This window comes from Oncorhynchus kisutch, linkage group LG10 (genome assembly GCF_002021735.2).
Source record: "Oncorhynchus kisutch isolate 150728-3 linkage group LG10, Okis_V2, whole genome shotgun sequence".
Taxonomy (NCBI): domain Eukaryota; kingdom Metazoa; phylum Chordata; class Actinopteri; order Salmoniformes; family Salmonidae; genus Oncorhynchus; species Oncorhynchus kisutch.
In genome coordinates, this window is record NC_034183.2 from 3,064,435 (window position 1) to 3,084,795 (window position 20,361).

The window sequence follows — 20,361 nt, forward strand, 5'->3', positions numbered from 1 at the left end:
TGTTGTCATGTTGTGTTGCTACCATGCTGTGTTGTCATGTTGTGTTGCTACCATGTTGTTGTCATGTTGTGTTGCTACCATGCTGTTGTCATGTTGTGTTGCTACCATGTTGTTGTCATGTTGTGTTGCTACCATGTTGTTGTCATGTTGTGTTGCTACCATGTTGTTGTCATGTTGTGTTGCTACCATGTTGTTGTCATGTTGTGTTGCTACCATGCTGTGTTGTCATGTTGTGTTGCTACCATGTTGTTGTCATGTTGTGTTGCTACCATGTTGTTGTCATGTTGTGTTGCTACCATGTTGTTGTCATGTTGTGTTGCTACCATGTTGTTGTCATGTTGTGTTGCTACCATGTTGTTGTCATGTTGTGTTGCTACCATGCTGTGTTGTCATGTGTTCCTGCTTTGCTATGTTGTTGTCATGTTGTGTTGCTACCATGTTGTGTTGTCATGTGTTCCTGCTTTGCTATGTTGTTGTCATGTTGTGTTGCTACCATGCTGTGTTGTCATGTGTTCCTGCTTTGCTATGTTGTTGTCATGTTGTGTTGCTACCATGTTGTTGTCATGTTGTGTTGCTACCATGTTGTTGTCATGTTGTGTTGCTACCATGTTGTTGTCATGTTGTGTTGCTACCATGCTGTGTTGTCATGTTGTGTTGCTACCATGTTGTTGTCATGTTGTGTTGCTACCATGTTGTCATGTTGTGTTGCTACCATGTTGTTGTCATGTTGTGTTGCTACCATGTTGTTGTCATGTTGTGTTGCTACCATGCTGTGTTGTCATGTGTTCCTGCTTTGCTATGTTGTTGTCATGTTGTGTTGCTACCATGTTGTGTTGTCATGTGTTCCTGCTTTGCTATGTTGTTGTCATGTTGTGTTGCTACCATGCTGTGTTGTCATGTGTTCCTGCTTTGCTATGTTGTTGTCTTACGTCTCTTTATGTAGTGTTGTGGTGTCTCTCTTGCCATGATGTGTGTTTTGTCCTCTCCCCGCAGGAGAGGCCTTTTGCCTTCTGGTCGGCCGTCATTGTAAAGAAGAATGTGTTCTTAACTGACTTGCCTAGTTAAATAAAAGATAATGAAAATCTCTTCCGTTGTTAGATTGTGCCCATAGCATGTTTTTTGTGAAAAATGAGGTGGATTGTAAGTGTTCTTAGGTTAAATTTGTGTAGTTCAGTCCTTGTGCTGTTCTTGTCTATTGATGTTCTGTATCAGGTTTCATGTTTTGTGTTCTGCGTGGAATCCCAAGAAGAGTCTCTACTGCTTCAACAACAGCTAATGGGGGATCCTAATAAAATATTCAAATGTTTATCTATACAATCCTCTCAGATCTCTGGGCCCATATTCACAAAACCTTTCAGAGTAGAAGTGCTGATATAGGATACATGTTTTCCTTTTGATCCTAATGAATACAATTACATAAACAAGGAGGACCTGATCCAGGATCAGCACTCTGAGACACTTTGTGGATAAGGGATCCAGATCTCAGGTCTGCACTCATTCATCTCCTGTGTGTCATTACAGGTTATACTGATTACAATCTGAGTAGCCGGGCCAACTAGCTGACTTATTGAGAGTTAACCCTCAGCCTGTGGGCCAGACAGCAGACCTGACTTATTGAGAGTTAACCCTCAGCCTATGGGCCAGACAGCAGAGCTGACTTATTGAGAGTTAACCCTCAGCCTGTGGGCCAGACAGCAGAGCTGACTTATTGAGAGTTAACCCTCAGCCTATGGGCCAGACAGCAGACCTGACTTATTGAGAGTTAACCCTCAGCCTATGGGCCAGACAGCAGAGCTGACTTATTGAGAGTTAACCCTCAGCCTGTGGGCCAGACAGCAGAACTGACTTATTGAGAGTTAACCCTCAGCCTGTGGGCCAGACAGCAGACCTGACTTATTGAGAGTTAACCCTCAGCCTATGGGCCAGACAGCAGACCTGACTTATTGAGAGTTAACCCTCAGCCTGTGGGCCAGACAGCAGAGCTGACTTATTGAGAGTTAACCCTCAGCCCTGTTTCTGTCTTCCCTCAGCCTGTGGGCCAGACAGCAGAGCTGACTTATTGAGAGTTAACCCTCAGCCTGTGGGCCAGACAGCAGACCTGACTTATTGAGAGTTAACCCTCAGCCTATGGGCCAGACAGCAGACCTGACTTATTGAGAGTTAACCCTCAGCCTGTGGGCCAGACAGCAGAGCTGACTTATTGAGAGTTAACCCTCAGCCCTGTTTCTGTCTTCCCTCAGCCTGTGGGCCAGACAGCAGACCTGACTTATTGAGAGTTAACCCTCAGCCCTGTTTCTGTCTTCCCTCAGCCTGTGGGCCAGACAGCAGACCTGACTTATTGAGAGTTAACCCTCAGCCCTGTTTCTGTCTTCCCTCAGCCTGTGGGCCAGACAGCAGACCTCCTATGGCTATCTTTGAACTGCTGGACTACATAGTTAATGAGGTGAGTAAAGACTGTTACAATCTGTGTTTGGGGTCAATTTGAGTTTAATAAGGCAGTCAATTCAGCAAGTAATTTGAATATAAAAAAATGAAATCTACAATAAAAATAAAAAATAAAATAAAAAATTTGCTTCTACTTTTCAGTTTATTCGAAAGTCATATAATTCCTGGTTACAATAACATAGACCGTTTCTGCTGTATTCCCATGTTGATTGGGATGGTGGTATACTGAACTGTGAATGCATTACACTGCCTGCCCCCCTGCCTTCCTGAAAGCCTGCATGTCCTGAGTGTAATTTCTTCAAGGCTGAATCATTTATATATCCTCTCCATCCATCTCCTCTGTGATGCGATTGGACCATCTTGTTGTTGTTTTCCCAGCCTCCTCCTAAGCTGCCTGGTATTTTCGGCGTTGAATTTCAAGACTTTGTGAATAAATGGTAAGTAATTAAAACCAAAAGCGACTACTTAAAGTTGTTGAGTAAAACACAGTGGACCTTCTTGTTGTCGCAGCTCCGAAGGCAATGAATCCCCTTCAGTTCAGACATCAGCATTCAACATTGACAACGCTGCCACCTAGTGGTAGTATGTGTGTGTGGTAGCAATGGCACGGAGTCGCTGCTTTGAGTACACTCACAGACTATCCATTATATTGGCCAGATACTCTAGTGGCAGCTCTAACAATGAACATAAAAGTCTTCGAAAATGGAAGGCAGTCGGGAAGAAGGACTATTCTAGACAATCAGAGGGCATATTCGCGTGTTAACAACATGCACAACTCCCGTTATAAAACTTTTTTTTTTCTCTCTCCAAGCTTCCGGGTTGTCACGTGTCCTTCTTATATCCGTATACTGGTAACAACCTAATCATTACGAAACGTCTATTGATCCAATAAGCTACACGTGGTATATCAGAGAGGGATAAACTGGGCCCAACATCTTCCTTCTCCAGCAGGTTGTGTTTTTGGTTTGTTTTTCTTCACTCGCCAAGCGAGGGGTTTTTGTAAAGAGGTCAATAAAGGAAAGTCGAATTTGGTTAACAAACAAATATAAGGGCTTATTTGGTACGTGTAGCTCATTTGATCAAATATACGTTTCATAATTTATTTATTTACCTTTATTTAACCAGGTAGGCAAGTTGAGAACAAGTTCTCATTTACAATTGCGACCTGGCCAAGATAAAGCAAAGCAGTTCGACAGATACAACAACACAGGAGTTACACATGGAGTAAAACAGACATACAGTCAATAATACAGTATAAACAAGTCTATATACAATGTGAGCAAATGAGGTGGGAAGGGAGGTAAAGGCAAAAAGGCTATGGTGGCAAAGTAAATACAATATAGTAAGTAAAACACTGGAATGGTAGTTTTGCAATGGAAGAATGTGCAAAATAGAAATAAAAATAATGGGGTGCAAAGGAGCTAAATAAATAAATAATGCCTAGGTTGTTACGAGTGTACAAGTAGGACACGTGACGTCCCGGCAACTTTGATTTAAAAAAAATAAAAAAATATGGCAGCTTTCACAACTGAAAAATAATTATTTTTATTAATAACAAATCAATACATAAAGCACAGGAGGGAACACAAGCATACATAGATTACAAACAATAGACAGTCGAGCTAGGGGCGGGGCTGGGGGCAGGGCTAGGGGCGGGGCTGGGGGCGGGGCTAGGGGGTACAATATCACATTACAATTACACAAGGACCTTAAGAGACATACATACACTTATAATTCTAACAGCTTTTTTGTTAGTAGAGCATTTAACCGTCTTAAAATACAGTTCAATTTCTTTTTGTAGGGTACGAAAATGTGGTTTTCTGTTTGTAAATTTACATTTGTGTATAAAATCTTCATAAATGTGTTCAATTATAAATCTACTGATGTCTTGCCACAGTTTTTCTTACATGCATACAATGCCAAAAAAAAGATGCAAAACTGTTTCTGGGTGGTCATTACAATGGCAGCTTTCAAAAACACTTCAAAGGCAAACCCCTACCCCCTCAGCCCTCAAATGAAGTGGACACTTCTGATGACGTGTCATGACGTCTGACGAGTTGACGCTTGCAGGGCAACGGGCGCGGGAGGAAGGAGTGATTTTTAAATGGACCGCCCTTGCCCCGGAAATTCGTCACTCGTTTTCAGTCACCAGTAGCTTTATATGCGCTTACAGTCAATTATGAGTGCATGTCTACTTATATTAACTATATAATTATTAATATACTAGCCTGCCTAGCTACTTCTGAAGAAGAAGGAGCATTTTTTATTTCTACAATTAGCAAAAGCTAACTAAACAAAAACATAATTACTTTTATGAGACGTGTTCGTTCGTAGCGTAATTTCTAACTTATTTAAATTTGTTTTTACTTACACTTGTATGTTGAGGTTTTAAGTTCTGGCTGACTTTTCTTAGTGGAGGTACAATCATCGCGAATTGAATTATGGGGCGTTTCAGGCCCCTGAATGGAACATTTTATTTAACCAGGAAAGTCAGTTCAGAACAAATTATTATTTACAATGCCAGCCTACCCCAGCCAAACCTGGACGACGCTGTGCTAATTGTGCTCCGCCCTATGGGATTCTCAATCACGGCCAATTGTGATACAGCCTGGATTTGAACCAGGTTTGTACACTACACTCAGGCTGTAGTTCTGTCAGGTGAGTGCCATAGAGATAGTAGTGAAAACACTAATCAGTGTCAGCTGTGATTCCCTATAGAACTATTTCCCCTCTCCTATAGAACTATTTCCCCTCTCCTATAGAACTATTTCCCCTCTCCCATAGAACTATTTCCCCTCTCCCATAGAACTATTTCCCCTCTCCTATAGAACTATTTCCCCTCTCCCATAGAACTATTTCCCCTCTCCCATAGAACTATTTCCCCTCTCCTATAGAACTATTTCCCCTCTCCTATAGAACTATTTCCCCTCTCCTATAGAACTATTTCCCCTCTCCTATAGAACTATTTCCCCTCTCCTATAGAACTATTTCCCCTCTCCTATAGAACTATTTCCCCTCTCCTATAGAACTATTTCCCCTCTCCTATAGTGTGCAAACTCTCTTCATCCAGGTTGCACTGCAGAAAATGCATCGAGGGTGCCGACAAGTGTGAAGATGCGTACCCTTGGCTGATTTTGGCACAACTCCAACCCCATCATTAATTTTGCCGATGTAGTTGTAGGCCTGATCGCCGACAACGATAAGACAGCCTATAGGGAGGTCAGAGACCTGGCTGTGTGGTGCCAAGACATCAACCTCTCCCTCAACGTGATGAAGACAAAGGAGATGATTGTGGACTACAGGAAAGGAGGACTGAGCACACCGCCATTCTCATCGACTGGGCTGTAGTGGAGCAGGTTGAGAGCTTCAAGTTCCTTGGTGTCCACATCACCAACAAACTAACATGGTCCATGCACACCAAGACAGTTGTGAAGAGGGCACGACAAAACCTATTCCCCCTCAGGAGACTGAAAAGATTTGGCATGGGTCTTCAGATCCTCAAAAGGTTTCACAGCTGCACCATCAAGAGCATCCTGATTGGTTGCATCACTGCCTGGTATGGTAACTGCTCGGCCTCTGACCACAAAGCACTACATAGGGTATTGCGTACCGCCCAGTACATCACTGGGGCCAAACTAGAAGTCCAGGACTTCTACACCAGGCGGTGTCAGAGGAAGGCTCGAAAAATTGTCAAAGACTCCAGCCACCCTAGTCATAGACTGTTCTCTCTGCTACCGCACGGCAAGCGGTACCGGAGCGCCAAGTCTAGTCTACTTCTACCCCCAAGCCATAAGACTCCTCAACATCTAATCAAATGACTACCCAGACTATTTGCATTGTGTCCCCCCCCCCCTCTTCTACGCTGCTGCTACTCACTGTTATTATCTATCACTTTATTAACTCTACCTACATGTACATACAGTTGACATAAACACATAAACTTAGGTTGGAGTTAGAAACTTGTTTTTCAACCCCTCCACAAATGTCCTGTTCGGACATCTACTTTGTGCATGATACAAGTCATTTTTCCAACAATTGTTTACAGACAGATTATTTCACTTATAATTCACTGTATCACAATTCCAGTGGGTCAGAAGTTTACATACACTAAGTTGACTGTGCCTTTGAACAGCTTGGAAAATTCCAGAAAATTATGTAATGGCTTTAGAAGCTTCTGATAGGCTAATTGACATCATTTGAGTCAATTGGGGGTGTACCTGTGAATGTTTTTCAAGGCCTACCTTCAAACTCAGTGCCTCTTTGCTTGACATCATGGGAAAATCAAAAGAAATCAGCCACAGACCTCCACAAGTCTGGTTCATCCTTGGGAGCAATTTCCAAATGCCTGAAGGTACCACGTTCATCTGTCCAAACAATAGTACGCAAGTATAAACACCATGGGACCACGCAGCCATCATACCGCTCAGGAAGGAGACGTGTTCCGTCTCCTAGAGATGAACGTACTTTGGTGTGAAAATTGCAAATCAATCCCAGAACAACAGCAAAGGACCTTGTGAAGATGCTGGAGGAAACAGGTATAAAAGTATCTCTATCCACAGTAAAACGAGTCCTATATCGACTTAACCTGAAAGGCCGCTCAGCAAGGAAGAAGCCACTGCTCCAAAACCGCCATAAAAAAACAGACTACGGTTTGCAACTGCACATGGGGACAGAAATCATACTTTTTGGAGGAATGTCCTCTGGTCTGATGAAACAAAAATAGAACCGTTTGGCCATAATGACCATCGTTATGTTTGGAGGAAAAAAGGGGAGGCTTGCAAGCCGAAGAACACCATCCCAACCGTGAAGCATGGGGGTGGCATCATCATATTATGAGGGTGCTTTGCTGCAGGAGGGACTGGTGCACTTCACAAAACAGATGGCATCGTGAGGAAGGAAAATTATGTGGACATATTGAAGCAACATCTCAAGACATCAGTCTTCCAAATGGACAATAACCCCAAGCATACTTCCAAAGTTGTGGCAAAATGGCTTAACGATAACAAAGTCAAGGTGTTGGAGTGGCCATCACAAAGCCCTGACCTCAATCCCATAGAAAATGTTTGGGCAGAACTGAAAAAACGTGCGCGAGCAAGGAGGCCTACAAACCTGACTCAGTTACACCAGCTCTGTCAGGAGGAATGGGCCAAAATTCACCCAACTTATTGTGGGAAGCTTGTGGAAGGCTACCCGAAACGTTTGACCCACGTTAAACAATTTAAAGGCAATGCTATGAAATACTAATTGAGTATGTAAACTTCTGACTGGGAATGTGATGAAAGAAATAAAAGCTGAAATAAATCACTCTCTACTATTATTCTGACATTTCACATTCTTAAAATAAAGTGGTGATCCTAACTGACCAAAGACAGGGAATTTTTACTACAATTAAATGTCAGGAATAGTGAAAAACGGAGTTTAAATATATTTGGCTAAGATGTATATAAACTTCCGACTTCAACTGTATTACCTCAATTACCCGACTAACCGGTTCCCCCAATCACTATGTTACTAATCCAGTCGGAGGGCTCTGGGACTGGGGCTAGGTGGCCTTCCCTCTCATGTTTGTCCACCATAACCACTGCCTTCAGGGCCACTGGGACATTTCGGTGTGATACTGTTTGTCAAACGAGGGAGAGCTCAGTTTGTTGTTTTGAAAGTGTTTTGAAAAGTTTCTTAGTAGCTAGCTACCTTTTTTGAGTTTGGATCCCGAGATACAGTTGGCATCATTTGCTGGGACTGCTACTCTCTGTCCAGGGATCCTGCCTACCAAGGCCAGGTCTGAGTATTTGGTTATTAGCCCAGTTGTTACAACAAGAAAATAGCTTCAAGTGTTTTGTCCAAATACTGGTGGATTCAACTAATTTTAAAAAAGGACGACCTGACCAGAGAGGTCAAGGACCTAAAGAACAGTTTGCAGTTCTCCCAGGGTCAGCTCGATTAGTTGAAGCAGGAGAACGGCAAGATGACAGCAATCTGTAAGTCATTAAGAGACAACATCAGTTCTGTGTGTGAATCCATGATAACAATGACAGATAAATCAGACTTGAGGGACAATCAAGATGGAGCAACATGGGTGTGGACGGAATTGCAGAATCTCCATATGAGACCTGGATGGAATCAGAGGACAAAGTGAGGGAAATGATCACTGTAACACCCACCACCGGTCCAGGTGACAGGTCCAGGTGACAGGCCCAGGTGACAGGCCCAGGTGACAGGTCCAGGTGACAGGCCCAGGCCAATAGTGGTCAAGTTCTTGAGGTTAAAGGACAAGGTAGTTGTTCTGGAAAAAGCCAAGAACTTGAGAGGAACGTACATCTTCCTCAACGAGGACTATCCTGAAGCTGTGCACCAGAAGAGGAAATACATTATCCCAGCCATGAAAGCTGCCAGAGCGTGTGGGGACATTGCTTACATCCGCTACGACAGGCTCATTGTCAACCCTCCCTCCCAGAAGCCTGGAAGGGATGAGACAGCCAAGCCTATGGGTTCAGAGCCTGAACCCCCGCAGCACACACACACACACACACACACACACAGACACAGACACACACACACACAGACACACACACACACGCACACACACACACACACACACACACGCACACGCACACGCACACACACACACACACACACACACACACACACACACACACACACACACACACACACCAACTGATTACTGGACTGCTGAATGTGTATTATTGTCTCTTGCTTTGTCTGCTCTTTTCCATATTATGTCTCTGATCAGCTACCCAGGAAAGGCCTGAAAATAGCCCATATTAATATATCATATATATCAATAAGGTTCATGAAATCAATAACTTGCTAACATCAGATAACATTCATATATTAGCCATTTGTGAGACTAACATAGATAATTAATTTGATGATACATCAGTAGCAATACAAGGATATAACATCTATATAAGAGACATGAATGCTTATGGGGTTGGAGTTGCTGTATATATTCAGAGCCGTATCCCTGTAATGTTTATAGGGGAGGTGTTGTATATATTCAGAGCCGTATCCCTGTAATGTTTATAGGGGAGGTGCTGTATATATTCAGAGCCATATCCCTGTAATGTTTATAGGGGAGGTGTTGTATATATTCAGAGCCGTATCCCTGTAATGTTTATAGGGGAGGTGTTGCTGTATATATTCAGAGCCATATCCCTGTAATGTTTATAGGGGAGGTGTTATATATATTCAGAGCCATATCCCTGTAATGTTTATAGGGGAGGTGTTGTATATATTCAGAGCCGTATCCCTGTAATGTTTATAGGGGAGGTGCTGTATATATTCAGAGCCATATCCCTGTAATGTTTATAGGGGAGGTGTTGTATATATTCAGAGCCGTATCCCTGTAATGTTTATAGGGGAGGTGTTGTATATATTCAGAGCCGTATCCCTGTAATGTTTATAGGGGAGGTGTTGTATATATTCAGAGCCGTATCCCTGTAATGTTTATAGGGGAGGTGTTGTATATATTCAGAGCCATATCCCTGTAATGTTTATAGGGGAGGTGTTGTATATATTCAGAGCCGTATCCCTGTAATGTTTATAGGGGAGGTGTTGTATATATTCAGAGCCGTATCCCTGTAAGGTTTAGAGAAGATCTTAAGTGTTATTGAAGTTTTGTGGTTGCAGGTTCACTTGGCACTTCATCTAAAACCTTTTCTTTTGGGCTGTTGCTGTAGGCCACCAAGTGCTAACAGTCAGTATCTAAATAATGTGTAAAATGCTTGCTAGGGTATGTGATGTAAACAGAGACGTCTACTTTCTTGGGGACCTGAATATTGAATGCTGGTTTTCATCAAGCTGTCCGCTCAAGAGGATTAATATAGATATACATTAATATGGATGCTACCATGGTTACGATTAGTCCTGAATGAATCGTGAATAATAATGAGTGAGAAAGTAATAGATGCACAAATATCATACCCCCCCCCCCAAAAAATGCTAACCTCCCCTGTTATTGTAATAGTGAGAGGTTAGCATGTCTTAGTGGTATGATATAAAATGCTAACCTCCCCTGTTATTGTAATGGTGAGAGGTTAGCATGTCTTGGGGGTATGATATAAAATGCTAACCTCCCCTGTTATTGTAATGGTGAGAGGTTAGCATGTCTTGGGGGTATGATATAAAATGCTAACCTCCCCTGTTATTGTAATGGTGAGAGGTTAGCATGTCTTAGTGGTATGATATAAAATGCTAACCTCCCCTGTTATTGTAATAGTGAGAGGTTAGCATGTCTTGGAGGTATGATATAAAATGCTAACCTCTACTGTTATTGTAATGGTGAGAGGTTAGCATGTCTTGGGGGTATGCTAATCTCCCCTGTTATTGTAATGGTGAGAGGTTAGCATGTCTTGGGGGTATGCTAATCTCCCTTGTTATTGTAATGGTGAGAGGTTAGCATGTCTTGGAGGTATGATTATTTGTGCCTGTGTAACTTTTGTCATCGTTATTCACGATTCATTCAGGACTATCCGTAATCATGGTAGCATCCACATTAATGTAGAAGTGTTTAGAAACATAAAAGGGACTCCAAAATGACAAGGATTGTGGGATTGATTCCCGCAGGGGCCAACCAAATAAATGACTGAGTTGCTTTGGATAAAAGCTTCTGCTAAATGGAATGCATTATTATTATATAATCTACGTACTTTTATTTGTTGACAGTTTGATCAAGAACCCAGCAGACAGGGCAGACCTGAAGCAGTTGATGGTGAGTGGATTTATATTGTGCCCAATGTAGCGCCTTGTTGCGCTTGTGATCCTTCTCTCTCTACTGAAAAACAACAGACTCTATACTGTGGTATTATGTATGTATTTAGGTTTAGGGTTATGTGTAAAGGGTTAGGGTTATGTATTTAGGGTTAGGGTTATGTATTTAGGGTTAGGGTTATGCATAAGGGTTAGAGTTATGTATAAAGGGTTATATATAAAGGGTTATGTATTTAGGGTTATGTATAAAGGGTTAGGGTTATGAATTTAGGGTTATGTATAAAGGGTTAGGGTTATGTATTTAGGGTTAGGGTTATGTATTTAGGGTTAGTGTTATGCATAAAGGGTTATGTATAAAGGGTTATGTATTTAGGGTTATGTATAAAGGGTTAGGGTTATGTATTTAGGGTTATGTATAAAGGGTTAGGGTTATGTATTTAGGGTTAGGGTTATGTATTTAGGGTTAGTGTTATGCATAAAGGGTTATGTATAAAGGGTTATGTATTTAGGGTTATGTATAAAGAGTTAGGGTTATGTATAAAGGGTTATGTATAAAGGGTTAGGGTTATGTATAAAGGGTTAGGATTGTGTATAAAGGGTTAGGGGTATGTATAAAGGGTTAGGGTTATGTGTTTAGGGTTATGTATAAAGGGTTAGGTTTATGTATTTAGGGTTATGTATAAAGGGTTAGGGTTATGTATAAAGGGTTAGGGTTATGTATTTAGGGTTATGTATTTAGGGTTAGGGTTATGTATTTAGGGTTAGGGTTATGTATAAAGGGTTAGGGTTATGTATAAATGGTTAGGGTTATGTATTTAGGGTTATGTATAAAGGGTTAGGGTTATGTATTTAGGGTTAGGTATTTAGGGTTAGGGTTATGTATTTAGGTTTAGGGTTATGTGTAAAGGGTTAGGGTTATGTATTTAGGGTTAGGGTTATGCATAAGGGTTAGGGTTATGTATAAAGTGTTATGTATTTAGGGTTATGTATTTAGGGTTATGTATAAAGGGTTAGGGTTATGTATTTAGGGTTATGTATAAAGGGTTAGGGTTATGTATTTAGGGTTATGTATTTAGGGTTGTGTATAAAGGGTTAAGGTTATGTATAAAGGGTTAGGGTTATGTATAAAGGGTTATGTATTTAGGGTTATGTATAAAGGGTTAGGGTTATGTATAAAGGGGTATGTATTTAGGGTTAGGGTTATGTATTTAGGGTTTTGTATAAAGGGTTATGTATTTAGGGTTAGGGTTATGCATAAAGGGTTATGTATAAAGGGTTAGGGTTATGTATTTAGGGTTATGTATAAAGGGTTAGGGTTATGTATAAATCAAATCAAATCAAATGTATTTATATAGCCCTTCGTACATCAGCTGATATCTCAAAGTGCTGTACAGAAACCCAGCCTAAAACCCCAAACAGCAAGCAATGCAGGTGTAGAAGCACGGTGGCTAGGAAAAACTCCCTAGAAAGGCCAATACCTAGGAAGAAACCTAGAGAGGAACCAGGCTATGTGGGGTGGCCAGTCCTCTTCTGGCTGTGCCGGGTGGAGATTATAACAGAACATTGCCAAGATGTTCAAATGTTCATAAATGACCAGCATGGTCGAATAATAATAAGGCAGAACAGTTGAAACTGGAGCAGCAGCACAGTCAGATGGAAGTTGAAACTGGAGCAGCAGCATGGCCAGGTGGACTGGGGACAGCAAGGAGTCATCATGTCAGGTAGTCCTGGGGCATGGTCCTAGGGCTCAGGTCAGTTGAAACTGGAACAGCAGCATGGCCAGGTGGACTGGGGACAGCAAGGAGTCATCATGTCAGGTAGTCCTGGGGCATGGTCCTAGGGCTCAGGTCAGTTGAAACTGGAACAGCAGCATGGCCAGGTGGACTGGGGACAGCAAGGAGTCATCATGTCAGGTAGTCCTGGGGCATGGTCCTAGGGCTCAGGTCAGTTGAAACTGGAACAGCAGCATGGCCAGGTGGACTGGGGACAGCAAGGAGTCATCATGTCAGGTAGTCCTGGGGCATGGTCCTAGGGCTCAGGTCCTCCGAGAGAGAGAAAGAAAGAGAGAAGGAGAGAATTAGAGAACGCACACTTAGATTCACACAGGACACCGAATAGGACAGGAGAAGTACTCCAGATATAACAAACTGACCCCAGCCCCCCGACACATAAACTACTGCAGCATAAATACTGGAGGCTGAGACAGGAGGGGTCAGGAGACACTGTGGCCCCATCCGAGGACACCCCCGGACAGGGCCAAACAGGAAGGATATAACCCCACCCACTTTGCCAAAGCACAGGCCCCACACCACTAGAGGGATATCTTCTATGTATAAAGGGTTATGTATAAAGGGTTAGGGTTATGTGTTTAGGGTTATGTATAAAGGGTTAGGGTTATGTATTTAGGGTTAGGGTTATGTATTTAGGGTTATGGTTATGTATAAAGGGTTAGGGTTATGCATTTAGGGTTAGGGTTATGTGTTTAGGGTTATGTATAACGGGTTAGGGTTATGTATTTAGGGTTAGGGTTATGTGTTTAGGGTTATGTATAACGGGTTAGGGTTATGTATAACGGGTTAGGGTTATGTGTTTAGGGTTATGTATAACGGGTTAGGGTTATGTATTTAGGGTTATGGTTATGTATAAAGGGTTATGTATAACGGGCCAGGGTTATGTATTTAGGGTTATGGTTATGTATAAAGGGTTATGTATTTAGGGTTAGGGTTATGTATACGGGTTAGGGTTATGTGTTTAGGGTTATGTATAAAGGGTTAGGGTTATGTATTTAGGGTTATGTATAAAGGGTTAGGGTTATGTATAAAGGGTTATGTATTTAGGGTTATGTATAACGGGTCAGGGTTATGTATTACGGGTTAGGGTTATGTATAAAGGGTTAGGGTTATGTATTTAGGGTTATGTATAAAGGGTTAGGGTTATGTATAAAGGGTTATGTATTTAGGGTTAGGGTTATGTATAAAGAGTTATGTATTTAGGGTTAGGGTTATGTATAAAGGGTTAGGGTTATGTTTTTAGGGTTATGTATAAAGTGTTAGGGTTATGTATTTAGGGTTATGTATAAAGGGTTAGGGTTATGTATAAAGGGTTAGGGTTATGTATTTAGGGTTATGTATAAAGGGTTAGGGTTATGTATTTAGGGTTATGTATAAAGGGTTAGGGTTATGTATTTAGGGTTATGTATAAAGGGTTAGGGTTATGTATAAAGGGTTAGGGTTATGTATTTAGGGTTATGTATAAAGGGTTAGGGTTATGTATTTAGGGTTAGGGTTATGTATTTAGGGTTATGTATACAGGGTTAGGGTTATGTATTTAGGGTTATGTATAAATGGTTAGGGTTATGTATTTAGGGTTAGGGTTATGTATTTAGGGTTAGGGTTATGTATAAAGGGTTATGTATAAAGGGTTAGGGTTATGTATTTAGGGTTAGGGTTATGTATAAAGGGTTAGGGTTATGTATAAAGGGTTAGGGTTATGTATAAAGGGTTAGGGTTATGTATAAAGGGTTATGTATAAAGGGTTAGGGTTATGTATTTAGGGTTAGGGTTATGTATAAAGGGTTATGTATAAAGGGTTAGTGTTATGTATTTAGGGCTAGGGTTATGTATAAAGGGTTATGTATAAAGGGTTAGTGTTATGTATTTAGGGCTAGGGTTATGTATAAAGGGTTATGTATAAAGGGGTATGTATAAAGGGTTAGGGTTATGTATAAAGGGTTATGCATGAAGGGTTAGGGGTATGTATTTAGGGTTATGGTTATGTATAAAGGGTTAGGGTTGTGTATTTAGGGTTATGTATTTAGGGTTAGGGTTATGTATAAAGGGTTAGGTATTTAGGGTTATGTATAAAGGGTTAGGGTTATGTATTTAGGGTTATGTATTTAGGGTTAGGGTTATGTATTTAGGGTTAGGGTTATGTATAAAGGGTTAGGGTTATGTATTTAGGGTTATGTATAAAGGGTTAGGGTTATGTATAAAGGGTTAGGGTTATGTATTTAGGGTTAGGGTTATGTATAAAGGGTTAGGGCTATGTATTTAGGGTTAGGGTTATGTATAAAGGGTTATGTATAAAGGGCTAGGGTTATGTATAAAGGGTTATGTATTTAGGGTTAGGGTTATGTATAAAGGGTTATGTATAAAGGGTTAGTGTTATGTATTTAGGGTTAGGGTTATGTATAAAGGGTTATGGTTATGTATAAAGGGTTAGGTATTTAGGGTTATGTTTATGTATAAAGGGTTAGGGTTATGTATTTAGGGTTATGTATTTAGGGTTAGGGTTATGTATTTAGGGTTAGGGTTATGTATTTAGGGTTAGGGTTATGTATAAAGGGTTATGTATTTAGGGTTATGTGTTTAGGGTTATGTATTTAGGGTTAGTGTTATGTATTTAGGGTTAGGGTTATGTATAAAGGGTTAGGGTTATGTATTTAGGGTTATGTATAAAGGGTTAGGGTTATGTATGTAGGGTTATGTATTTAGGGTTAGGGTTATGTATTTAGGGTTATGTATTTAGGGTTAGGGTTATGTATAAAGGGTTAGGGTTATGTATTTAGGGTTATGGTTATGTATAAAGGGTTAGGGTTATGTATAAAGGGTTATGGTTATGTATAAAGGGTTAGGGTTATGTATAAAGGGTTAGGGTTATGTATTTAGGGTTATGGTTATGTATAAAGGGTTAGGGTTATGTATAAAGGGTTATGTATAAAGGGTTACCATATGTTCTTACTGCTTGCATTTGTGTAATTTACAGCTTGTCTGTAAAACAGACCTTGGTGTCAGTAGGACTTCCTGGTTAAATAAAGACCCCTTGGTGTCAGGACTTCCTGGTTAAATAAAGACCCCTTGGTGTCAGGACTTCCTGGTTAAATAAAGACCCCTTGGTGTCAGGACTTCCTGGTTAAATAAAGACCCCTTGGTGTCAGGACTTCCTGGTTAATGTAATGTAAATCCAGTAATAGTAACCATATCTCTCTTGACTGACATCTCTCTCCAGGTTCATCAATTCATCAAACAGTCGGAGACAGAGGAGGTGGACTTTGCAGGCTGGCTGTGTAGCACCATTGGACTCAACCAGCCAGTCACCCCAACACACAGTGTGGGCATGTGACGGCCCTTCTATACACCTTGGATACGTCCCAATTAGCTCTCCTTCCGACCAAAGTGTGCACTTGTTCACTTCCCTTTCAATCCAATTTTCTTGGGGAAGCAGCGAACAAGTGTACACTTAAGGAGATATTGGGACACACACCTGCTTAGCCAAACACTCATAGCCTGTATTCAAACAGAATTGCTTTGTTTCATCGGGGTGGTATTCACAATGAACCAAACAGGAAGGGAGCAACCTGCCTTTAAGAAATGTCTGCCACTCTAACCACCACCTCTAAATTGGGTTCTCCTCTATGACTAGGTAGGTCTGCTGCTTTAAGGACAATATGTAGGTCTGCTGCTTTAAGGACAATATGTAGGTCTGCTGCTTTAAGGACAATATGTAGGTCTGCTGTTTTAAGGACAATATGTAGGTCTGCTGTTTTAATAAAGACAATATGTAAGCTTGGGAAACTGTCTGAGCAATCACTGCCCCCCCATAATAGAATAGTATTGCTGTTTGCCAGCTCCCCCATTGTCTCTAAATAGGGATGTCCTCCCCCATTGTCTCTAAATAGGGTTGTCCTCCCCCACTGTCTCTAAATAGGGTTGTCCTCCCCCACTGTCTCTAAATAGGGTTGTCCTTCCCCACTGTCTCTAAATAGGGTTCTCCTCCCCCACTGTCTCTAAATAGGGTTGTCCTCCCCCACTGTCTCTAAATAGGGTTGTCCTTCCCCACTGTCTCTAAATAGGGTTGTCCTTCCCCACTGTCTCTAAATAGGGTTGTCCTTCCCCACTGTCTCTAAATAGGGTTGTCCTTCCCCATTGTCTCTAAATAGGGTTGTCCTTCCCCACTGTCTCTAAATAGGGTTGTCCTCCCTCATTGTCTCTAAATAGGGTTGTCCTCCCCCACTGTCTCTAAATAGGGTTGTCCTTCCCCATTGTCTCTAAATAGGGTTGTCCTTCCCCACTGTCTCTAAATAGGGTTGTCCTCCCCCACTGTCTCTAAATAGGGTTGTCCTTCCCCACTGTCTCTAAATAGGGTTGTCCTTCCTTACTGTCTCTAAATAGGGTTGTCCTCCCCCACTGTCTCTAAATAGGGTTGTCCTTCCCCACTGTCTCTAAATAGGGTTGTCCTTCCCCACTGTCTCTAAATAGGGTTGTCCTTCCCCACGGTCTCTAAATAGGGTTGTTCTCCCCCATTGTCTCTAAATAGGGTTGTTCTCCCCCATTGTCTCTAAATAGGGTTGTCCTTCCCCACTGTCTCTAAATAGGGTTGTCCTTCCTTACTGTCTCTAAATAGGGTTGTCCTCCCCCACTGTCTCTAAATAGGGTTGTCCTCCCCCACTGTCTCTAAATAGGGTTGTCCTTCCCCACTGTCTCTAAATAGGGTTCTCCTCCCCCACTGTCTCAAAATAGGGTTGTCCTCCCCCACTGTCTCTAAATAGGGTTGTCCTCCCCCACTGTCTCTAAATAGGGTTGTCCTCCCCCACTGTCTCTAAATAGGGTTGTCCTTCCCCATTGTCTCTAAATAGGGTTGTCCTCCCCCACTGTCTCTAAATAGGGTTGTCCTTCCCCACTGTCTCTAAATAGGGTTGTCCTTCCCCACTGTCTCTAAATAGGGTTGTCCTTCCCCACTGTCTCTAAATAGGGTTGTCCTTCCCCATTGTCTCTAAATAGGGTTGTCCTTCCCCACTGTCTCTAAATAGGGTTGTCCTCCCTCATTGTCTCTAAATAGGGTTGTCCTCCCCCACTGTCTCTAAATAGGGTTGTCCTTCCCCACTGTCTCTAAATAGGGTTGTCCTCCCCCATTGTCTCTAAATAGGGTTGTCCTTCCCCACTGTCTCTAAATAGGGTTGTCCTCCCCCACTGTCTCTAAATAGGGTTGTCCTTCCCCACTGTCTCTAAATAGGGTTGTCCTTCCCCACTGTCTCTAAATAGGGTTGTCCTCCCCCACTGTCTCTAAATAGGGTTGTCCTTCCCCACTGTCTCTAAATAGGGTTGTCCTCCCCCATTGTCTCTAAATAGGGTTGTCCTTCCCCACTGTCTCTAAATAGGGTTGTCCTCCCCCACTGTCTCTAAATAGGGTTGTCCTCCCCCACTTTCTCTAAATAGGGTTGTCCTCCCCCACTGTCTCTAAATAGGGTTGTCTTTCCCCACTGTCTCTAAATAGGGTTGTCCTTCCTTACTGTCTCTAAATAGGGTTGTCCTCCCCCACTGTCTCTAAATAGGGTTGTCCTTCCCAATTGTCTCTAAATAGGGTTGTTCTCCCCCATTGTCTCTAAATAGGGTTGTCCTTCCCCACTGTCTCTAAATAGGGTTCTCCTCCCCCATTGTCTCTAAATAGGGTTGTCCTTCCCCACTGTCTCTAAATAGGGTTGTCCTCCCCCACTGTCTCTAAATAGGGTTGTCCTCCCCCACTTTCTCTAAATAGGGTTGTCCTCCCCCACTGTCTCTAAATAGGGTTGTCCTTCCCCACTGTCTCTAAATAGGGTTGTCCTTCCCCACTGTCTCTAAATAGGGTTGTCCTCCCCCACTGTCTCTAAATAGGGTTGTCCTTCCCCACTGTCTCTAAATAGGGTTGTCCTCCCCCATTGTCTCTAAATAGGGTTGTCCTTCCCCACTGTCTCTAAATAGGGTTGTCCTCCCCCACTGTCTCTAAATAGGGTTGTCCTCCCCCACTTTCTCTAAATAGGGTTGTCCTCCCCCACTGTCTCTAAATAGGGTTGTCTTTCCCCACTGTCTCTAAATAGGGTTGTCCTTCCTTACTGTCTCTAAATAGGGTTGTCCTCCCCCACTGTCTCTAAATAGGGTTGTCCTTCCCAATTGTCTCTAAATAGGGTTGTTCTCCCCCATTGTCTCTAAATAGGGTTGTCCTTCCCCACTGTCTCTAAATAGGGTTCTCCTCCCCCACTGTCTCTAAATAGGGTTGTCCTTCCCCATTGTCTCTAAATAGGGTTGTCCTTCCCCACTGTCTCTAAATAGGGTTGTCCTCCCCCACTGTCTCTAAATAGGGTTGTCCTCCCCCACTTTCTCTAAATAGGGTTGTCCTCCCCCACTGTCTCTAAATAGGGTTGTCTTTCCCCACTGTCTCTAAATAGGGTTGTCCTTCCTTACTGTCTCTAAATAGGGTTGTCCTCCTCCACTGTCTCTAAATAGGGTTGTCCTTCCCAATTGTCTCTAAATAGGGTTGTTCTCCCCCATTGTCTCTAAATAGGGTTGTCCTTCCCCACTGTCTCTAAATAGGGTTCTCCTCCCCCACTGTCTCTAAATAGGGTTGTCCTTCCCCATTGTCTCTAAATAGGGTTGTCCTTCCCCACTGTCTCTAAATAGGGTTGTCCTCCCCCACTTTCTCTAAATAGGGTTGTCCTCCCCCACTGTCTCTAAATAGGGTTGTCTTTCCCCACTGTCTCTAAATAGGGTTGTCCTTCCTTACTGTCTCTAAATAGGGTTGTCCTCCCCCACTGTCTCTAAATAGGGTTGTCCTTCCCAATTGTCTCTAAATAGGGTTGTTCTCCCCCATTGTCTCTAAATAGGGTTGTCCTTCCCCACTGTCTCTAAATAGGGTTCTCCTCCCCCACTGTCTCTAAATAGGGTTGTCCTTCCCCATTGTCTCTAAATAGGGTTGTCCTTCCCCACTGTCTCTAAATAGGGTTGTCCTCCCCATCGTCTCTAAATAGGGTTGTCCTCCCCCACTGTCTCTAAATAGGGTTGTCTTTCCCCACTGTCTCTAAATAGGGTTCTCCTCCCCCACTGTCTCTAAATAGGGTTGTCCTTCCCCATTGTCTCTAAATAAGGTTGTCCTCCCCCATTGTCTCTAAATAGGGTTGTCCTTCCCCACTGTCTCTAAATAGGGTTCTCCTCTGACTATAAAGGCCTGCCACCTAGGAGCAAGGAACACAACACTGTATAGCCTACTTGCCAGTTTTAGGAAATATCAAACTCCTTCCATGGAGGACTGAGTGTCTGTGTTCACTCTCTTGTTTTATCTTAAATACAGTGGCATTGGGGAAGTAATCAGACCCTTTGACTTTTGTGTTACGTTACAGCCTGGTTCTAAAATGGATTTAATCCATTTTTTTGTGTG

The 20,361-nt window shown here is 42.3% G+C and overlaps 1 protein-coding gene across 1 annotated transcript in view; it reads left to right on the forward strand.

Moving 5' to 3' along the window:
- Positions 1-16,748, forward strand: part of map2k1 (mitogen-activated protein kinase kinase 1) — an 88,751-nt gene extending 72,003 nt beyond the window's left edge. The window contains exons 8-11 of the mRNA XM_031832889.1: positions 2,379-2,443; positions 2,824-2,882; positions 11,131-11,176; positions 16,183-16,748. Coding sequence (XP_031688749.1) covers positions 2,379-2,443; positions 2,824-2,882; positions 11,131-11,176; positions 16,183-16,296 — 284 coding nt within the window. The 3' untranslated portion in view covers positions 16,297-16,748. The remainder of the gene's footprint in view (positions 1-2,378; positions 2,444-2,823; positions 2,883-11,130; positions 11,177-16,182) is intronic.
- The last annotated feature ends 3,613 nt before the right edge of the window (positions 16,749-20,361 follow it).